The 8,590-nt window shown below is 36.3% G+C and overlaps 1 protein-coding gene across 2 annotated transcripts in view; it reads right to left on the bottom strand.

Moving 5' to 3' along the window:
• RASA2 (RAS p21 protein activator 2) overlaps positions 1 to 8,590 on the bottom strand; it is a 135,764-nt gene that overhangs the window by 26,865 nt on the left and 100,309 nt on the right. For both annotated transcript variants that reach the window (XM_015560415.1, XM_015560414.1), the window contains 5 exons: positions 7,665 to 7,813; positions 6,462 to 6,576; positions 5,967 to 6,041; positions 5,139 to 5,262; positions 2,377 to 2,483 (listed from right to left, as the gene is read on the bottom strand). In XM_015560415.1, the coding sequence (XP_015415901.1) occupies positions 2,377 to 2,483; positions 5,139 to 5,262; positions 5,967 to 6,041; positions 6,462 to 6,576; positions 7,665 to 7,813 (570 nt within the window). The remainder of the gene's footprint in view (positions 1 to 2,376; positions 2,484 to 5,138; positions 5,263 to 5,966; positions 6,042 to 6,461; positions 6,577 to 7,664; positions 7,814 to 8,590) is intronic.

Consider the following 8,590-nt stretch of genomic DNA (forward strand, 5'->3'; position numbering starts at 1 on the left):
GTCAATGTTAATGCAATCCATGTTTTAAAATTAGTGTGTTTTAGAAATTATTCATTCATGTGTGTATATACACACATATGTACATGCCTGAGTGCCCGTGTTTTAGCAGCAGGCCTAGCTCACTTTTGATATATTTCTTAGTAAAACTACACTCACCTATTTAGTCTTTAATCTTCTGCAATCTGATTTTCGTCTTCTCTTTTACTATACTAAAACTGGCTTCTCAAAATTCACAGAACTTCTAAATGTAAAATCTCATGAACTTTCATTGGTTTTCCTCCCAACCACTCTCTAAGTTTCATCACTGGCCTTGACAATGTCATCACCCCAGGTTCCTGGGATCCTCCTGGCTCTCAATTTGTATAGTAGGAATTGTCTATACTTCTTACCTGGTGCTAATCAGGTGTTAGGTTTAGATTTATACATATAGCTTTAGATTACATACCTTATATATTTTCCCTATTTCCCCAATTAGAATGAGAGCTTCTTAAAAAGAAGGGATAAGGTTATACTTAAAAGTAAACAATATATGCCAGTATGAAGCAGACCTTCTGGCATAAGAAAAGTGATCTAAAATAACAAGAGTTTACGCTTAGAAGGACTTTATTGCAACATCTGTTACAGGAATATGCAAACTACAGTCTGAATATATGGCAGGGTCAAAGCTCAGAGGAAGGAGCTCCATTTATGTCCAGAGCACTGCTGCGAAGCTTTTGCTTCCCTAGTTCAGTACAGCTTCAGCGACAGAGTCATAGACAGAACAGCATGTGGACAAAAGGACACTGGCCCGCTCACTGCTGCAGTTACTCACAGACTGTTTGTTCTTTGACTAGAAAGGATATGTTGCTGCCAAAGCAGCATGGTCCATTCAGTTCTCAAAGTTAAATGAGTGGCCAATGTCAAGAGGAGGAGTGGCCCTCAGAGCCCAGTTTAACCCCCAAAACCATGGGTCCTCTATACACTGTATCAGTCGGTGAGTTTCTTTCTTTTTTTTTTTAATTGATTTTTATTGATTTTTTACAGAGCGGAAGGGGAAGGGATAGAGAGTTAGAAACATCGATGAGAGAGAAACATCGGTCAGCTGCTTCCTGCACACCCTCCACTGGGGATGTGCCCGAAACCAAGGTACATTGCTCTTGACCGGAATCGAACCTGGAACCTTTCAGTCCGCAGGCCGACGCTCTAGCCACTAAGCCAAACCAGTTAGGGCTCGGTGAGTTTCTTAAGGGCAGGGAGGTCTTTCTCATCACGGCCTCCCCAGTGCTGGGCGGTGTTTGACACAGTATAGGTGTTCCAACACCTGACTGCTTAAGAGGGGTAAGTAAGCTCACACATTGGGAAGACTGACTGAGCCAGAATTTGGTTTAATTCCATTCAAACTGAGATCAAATAATATTTTATTAGTTGTTTGACCTTGGAGATATTACTGAATTGTGATTTGCTTCTCTGCAAATGGGGATGATAACAAAATTTACCTCACAGGGTTATTGGGAGGACTAAGTTAAAACATATAAAGTACCTAGAACAAAGCCTAGTACAAAGTAAGAACTAAATAAATTTTGGTTATTATTATTTGTTATACAAATCAGCAACAAAAGCAATTAGATAAGATTATAAAATATTTGGGACATAAAAGGTTAAAGAATCAGCAGAAATACACTGTATGAGAATGAAATACAAACAGGAAAGATAAGGAGTTTTAAAGTGTTAAGATATGTAAATCTATGTGGTGTAGACTCCTGTTTAAGTAATTAAGTAGGACTTCACAACAAAAAGATTATATGCTTTAAAAGAGTTTTATTCTTTTCTTTTTTTTAAATTTTTTATTACAAAGGGTATTACATATGTGTCCATTTTTTCCCCCCGCCCTAGACAGTCCTAAAAGAGTTTTAAGTTTCATAGTTATAATAGCATCTCAGGTGAATAAAAAGCAAAAATATGGAGATACAAAACAAATTATGTTCCAATAAAAGTTTTTAAACCTATTAGAAATGAGCCTCTTTTAACTTCTGTAAGATTTAAAAACATCTGCAAGGTTAAACTAAACATGTAACTAATTTAAAAAATTACCCTTATATTATGGAAATTTACAAATATACACAATAGCGTATGGAAAATGTAATGAATCTTCTTTGTATCCATCACCAAGCTTCAACAATTATCAATATTTTATTATTCTGTGTAATATGTTTTAACAGCAATAACAAAAAATAGAATTTTCAGCCTTCTCTAAAAGATTAAAATGGCCAAGAAAAATGCCCAGTGAATTTAAGTATAAGAAAACATAGCTAAGTGAAAGTAGCCTGTTTTACCTTTTCTTCATTTTAATAAAAATAAATAAAAATGGAATAAAGCTTTGAGAAGAACAACACTTACTGGATGGTGAGGTCGCAAATGAAAAGTATGAGGTGATACTACGGCTACAGCAAAGAAACGAAGAAATACAAAGCTGCTCACTGCAGAATACTGAACATGAGGGTCATCTGCAGGAAAAAAATGGTGAAATGTCATGCACAAAAACACTGAATTAAAAAACAAAGATGACAAAGTAAAAAATATTGAGAAAAGATGTAAACTAAATAGAAGATCAATATAATTTGCCTAGTCAGGACTGAATTGATGAGATGATAGTGATGATTATGACTAAATTAAAAGAAAAAATCCTATGACTAAAAAAATATCTGAAATCACTAATAAAATGAAAGGTAAAGCTGCTAGATTTTCAGAAATATTTTAATTTGGAAACATACTTCTTTCCTCAATCTGCAAGAAGAGACTCCTGAAATTACAACAAAAATAAAAGTACTATATAGCACAACCTAGTGACAATACTGAATCCCTGAAGACTTGGATAGGAGATTTTCAGTTTTAGGATATTGTTTTAATTTTCCCCTCAGAAATCTTGATTATATCAAAGACTATGCCATTAAAACAATTAGGTTAAAATCTTTACTTTTAAAAAACTATCCATATTCCATCAAAACCACAAATGAAATGGAGACAACTGGGCTTTGATCATTAACCTATAGCTTTCATTTCAGACTGGAGCCTATACTTAACCCAACAATCAGATGGGAAAGAAGCAGGTGGGGAGAGCACGAATGTCTGGATTTGTCTAATTCTTGTAAGTCACTCAAAAGGCAGTCACGGAGAAATCATTTATTTGTAATTCTTCAATACTATCTGCTCCCCACTCATTGCCTCCCCGCTTCCCAACCCATCTTCTTCCCAGAGTGATAAGGACAAATGAGAAACTATAAAAATTCTTGGTAATAAAAGTATCACTACTGTAATCAACTGAGGATATGAAGACATTAATATTTAAGTCAACAAGTCAGTCAAGGAGATACTTTTGCACTTACAAAAAATAAAAAATGTGTTTTAGATTATTTACATAAACAAGAATTAAACAGATAAAGCATATTTTAGGCCAAGATAACTGGGTAGAGTTCTGTGCCTAGTGCACAGTTTGGAACAGACCAGACCCAGGTTGGAGAACCTGCTTGCCCACTGGCCATGTCATGAATCTTGTGTAAGTTACTTAAACTTCTCTAAGCTTGTTTCATTATCTACCTAAGGGGAGCAATACCTGCCTCATGTGGTACTGTATAGATGAGAGTAGGAGATAATACAGGCTAGCATGTGTCTATTCAGTCACTAAGCATTCAATGTAGTTACCATGATCTAACTCACCAAAATATAATTTCAGTCAGCATTTCATCTTTCCATATGTTAGTGTCTCTGCTCCCCTTATTTTTGTTTCAAAGAGCAGATTTAGTATACTTATGTGAGGTTAAGTGTTTACGTCTTCACTATAATTAGTAAAGTCATCTAGATCTTAATTTATCTACATGCTAGTCGGACAATTCAGCCCCACCACCTTAGCACAGTAGTGATACTTTTATTACCAAGAATTTTTATAGTTTCTCATTTGTCCTTATCACTCTGGGAAGAAGATGGGTTGGGAAGCGGGGAGGCAATGAGTGGGGAGCAGATAGTATTGAAGAATTACAAATAAATGATTTCTCCGTGACTGCCTTTTGAGTGACTTACAAGAATTAGACAAATCCAGGTGGGTAAATTTAGTGGAGGGTAAGATAACTGCACACACGTGTACACATTCATACTTAAAAGACCATGATATGCCTTAGCCGGTGTGGCTCAGTTGGTTGGCGTGTCGTCCCGTACACTGAAAGATTTCAGATTCAATCTTCAGTCAGGGCACACACAGGAGGCAACTGATCAATGTCTCCCTCTCAAATTGATGTCTCTGTCTGTCTCCCTCTCCATCTCTCTCTCCCTTCCTCTCTTTCTAAAATCAATAAAAATAACAAAATCTCTTCAGATGGTTATAGAAATAAACTTAAGGTTTCACACAGCTGGGTAAGATTGATAATTTAAGTAGCTGCCTTATCTTCCCCCTCTTCCCTTTGCCCTACTACAGGTAGATCTGGAAAGACAGCTATAGCAAGTTTACTTACTTATCAGAGATGCATATAATTAGAATACTTCCAAGTATTGACAATCAGAGATAGCAACTCAATTTTATAAAATGTTTCTACTAAGTAAAGCCTTGATAATGCTACTGTGCAAAATTAAAACACGCCAGTTACTGACATATGTACCTCAAAATTCTATGTATATTACAACAGAGATGTTTTTAATGTCTAAAACCATTTCTGTAAAAATTCATCACCCCCAAAACCTATAATTCTCAAGCTGTCAGATCTAGTCATTTTTATGGAACTAAAAATTCTCACTACCTGAATGTATGCAAGTTTAAAAGGGAGCTAGTACAAATAACAAAGGTGTTTTTGTTTATTATATTTAACAATCTCATAAGCACCTGGTATAAAGGTTTATTTATATAATGTTATAGTTCTAAATTTTGCCTTTCTTAAAAAAATGCTGATTTTGATTTGTATAAAGTTGCCATTATATTAAAAAAAAACCATAATATATGTTTTGAGATTGTAAGAAAATTAAATCAGATGTTTCATTAAAAAGCAAGAACTGTTTTGGAAAACTAAATAAGACTGTACCTATAAACCATTTCACATAAACCAAATACACAGTAAATCTACAAAAAATCAAATACTGGAAAAGAAAGGGCATGATGTAGTAACACAGACACTTACTAGGAAATCTTTGCGCAGCCATCTGCCGTAGAGAATAGAAGACATCACACATCACAGTGGGGCAGCTCATGCTTGACTTTATAATTGTACTGAATAACTTGTCTACATAGTAGCGCAGATTTTCCTATAGGTTTTAAAAAGGTAAACATGAAGATTTTGACTTTTACATATCTTCAACGGCCTTCATGGAAAAAATGCAATGAAAACAAGCTCAATTAGGCAGTCACTATCTAGTATTCTAGAACTCTGCTTCCCTTCTCTAAACTCATTCAGTGAAAGGACAATTTACATCTTGACCTCGTTTACTGATAATATATCAGATGTGGACATAGGTAGACATAAGTAAATGTATGGACTAAACCACACAAGAAGCAACAGAGAGTATAATGATCCCGGGGAAATTAGGAAAACAACTCAGATATCCAGGCACACAGACATTGTGGCACTGTTATCGACTGCAATGAAAACTTGTGACTCTTCCGAGAGGCAACTTTAAGTGTTGGCTGACCAAGTCACTGTGCTACTTAGTTTGATCAGTTTGAACCTAAAGCACCGACCAGAATGAGGCTGAAACTAGATGTAGCCTTATTCCACTGCTATTACTAGAGCCAAAAAGAGACAATCAAGAACAAATATAAAGTGAAACTTGATGAGGAGATGACAACATTCTAAAAACTAGACACAGGAAATGCTGCTAATGGCATAGGCATTATGTAAAGAATAAAAAGCACTATTTCCCTCCATATAACATTACTAGAACATAAATGGGAGATAGGTATACTTTTAAGGCCAATTTTAACGGACTTATAAAAAATAACAAGGACTTACCTTATTATTTTCTACATTATCTCCCTCTTTCAATCTAATAGGATCAATTTCACAAGATTTTGATGATTCACATATCTGAAAAATAGAATAATGTTTCATTTAATGCTTTTTAAAATATTTGGCAAAATGAAAATACTTTTCTGATAATACAATTGTAAAAATTAAAACAATAAACAAAGTTTAAAACTCCCATCCAGAGATAATATATACAATATTCCTGAAGAACTATATAGAAAAAATTTTCATATATTTGAAACTCTAGCTAAACAGAAATCCAATAACAAAAAACTGTGTAGATTATACTACAATGTGTCCTTTGAGTAAAATTCCACTGATGAAACAGTAAATAACTTATTTTACTTCTAAAGTGCTCAGCCTTATTCTTTCAGTAATACATGAATGGATATATCATTCTCATCAACAGATCACTAAATTAAACAGGTGCTATAAGGCCACGCAAGCTATGTTATCTGAGTATGTATATTCATTCCGTACCTCATCTAGAATAGGTTTTAATGTTACTTTCAGGTAGTGCCCTCCCACTATTTTCATCATCTCATCTAGACATCGGGTAGCCAAGGAATTTCCTCTAAAAATTGTATTTGCATCTCTGAAATACAAGTAGAAATAAGGTGAAAACAAGTGTATTAAACAATGGCTGTCAAATCAATAATATGAGATATCTGACTTGGTCATATATACAATCTTAGTAATTTTTACCATCCATTGAAAAGCTTGCTGCCATTAGGATTTTCAAACTTATAAAAACTATTTAATGAAAATATAAGAAAACAATTTTTTTAAAAAAGCATCGGATGGAGGAACTCGGTTGGTTGAATGTTCTGTGCACTGAAAGGTTGCTGGTTTGATCCCCAGTTGGGGTGGGGTACAGAGGGTAACAGATCAATGTTTCTCTCTCACATTGATAATTCTCTCTCTCTTTCCTCTCTCTCCCTCCCTCCCTTCTCTCCCTCTCTCTCTCCCCCCGTCTCTTTTTCTAAGGATATCCTCAGATAAGAATAAAAAAAAAAAAGCAAACCATATTTGTTTACAACAGTGTAAAACTGTGACAGGCACAGGAGGCCACCAGATTATTGTTTTTATAATGCCACACCTGTGCACATAAGGGTGATACAAATGGACAAGGAAAAAGAAACTTCTAACCTGGTATTTTATTTGCAGCATGTGAATCATTATAATAAGAAGCAAAAACTAGAAACGGGAAATTTTGACACTGAGTTAAAAAAAACACCAAAAAACACCTATTGTTAATTGTTAATTTTACTGTTGGTGGATACTGTTTGTTAATCTAAAGAATTCCCTTTTATTTTTATTTTTTTAATATATTTTATTGATTTTCCACAGAGAGGAAGGGACAGGAAAAGAGAGATAGAAACATCGATGAGAGAGAAACATAGATCAGCTGCCTCCTGCACGCCCGATACTGGGGATGTTCCCGCAACCAAGGTACATGCCCTTGACCGGAATCGAACCTGGGACCCATCAGTCCGCAGGCCAACGCTCTATCCATTGAGCCAAACCGGTGCTGGCAAGAATCCCCTTTTATTAATGCTAAGCAGTTCTTTTTAGACTATGATACAGTAAAGCTGGTCAATACAAAAGAAGAAAGATTACAGAAACAGACAAACTAAAGTTTACATTCAATAGCAAATAATTAACATTTAATATAACTCTTACTGTGTATCCTTCAAGTCTAATTCAGCCACTGCAGTGGCAAAAGGAACAAGTTTATCATGGTGCAGCAACAGTCGTACAAGGGGCAAAACAGCATCATTTTTATCTCGACATATTTCACCCAAAATGTAAGCAGCTGAGGCAGATATTGGCTGGAATATAGAAAGGTAGAAAACAGCACAAAATCAAGGAAAGGTAACTAAATATTCAATCACTAGCCTGTAAAAGTAATTCAAATATGTTCATTTATATATATAAAAGCCTAAGTGACCGTTATAGCCGGAATGACCGGGTGCTATGATGCACACTGATCACCAGGGGGCAGACGCTCAACACAGGAGCTGCTCCTGGTCAGTGCGCTCCCATGGTGGGAGCGCCACTCAGCCAGAAGCCGGGCTCACGGCTGGCAAGTGCAGAGGCGGGGGCGGGAGCCTCTCCCGCCTCCGCAGCAGCTTCTCCCGCCTCCGCGGTAGTGCTAAGGAGCAGCAAACAAAGTGGTGGTAAGGAGTGAGCAGGCAGGCGGTAAGGAGCAAGAAGGCAGGCGGTTAGGAGTGAGGAGTCCTGGATTGCAAGAGGAATGTCTGACTGATGGATGTCCAACTGCAGCAATCAGGCCTAAACTGGCAGTCGGACATTCCTCGAGGGGTCCTGGATTGCCAGAGGGTGCAGGCCAGGCTGAAGGGTTCCTACCCGCCCCCACCCCCCCATGCAGGAATTTCGTGCACTGGACCACGAGTTAAATTTAGAACACATATTGGAATCATGATACTGTCATTCAGATGAACTAAATGTACATATATGTGGACAGGGATGGGCAAAAGTAGGTTGAGGGTAATTAATAAAGTGGGTTTACAATAATTAATAAAAGAATAAACTCTGTGTTTCTTGTACTCACACCTGTTAAATCACTTTTCCATATATATATATAT

This window comes from Myotis davidii, unplaced genomic scaffold (assembly GCF_000327345.1).
Source record: "Myotis davidii unplaced genomic scaffold, ASM32734v1 scaffold73, whole genome shotgun sequence".
NCBI classification, from domain to species: Eukaryota; Metazoa; Chordata; class Mammalia; order Chiroptera; family Vespertilionidae; genus Myotis; species Myotis davidii.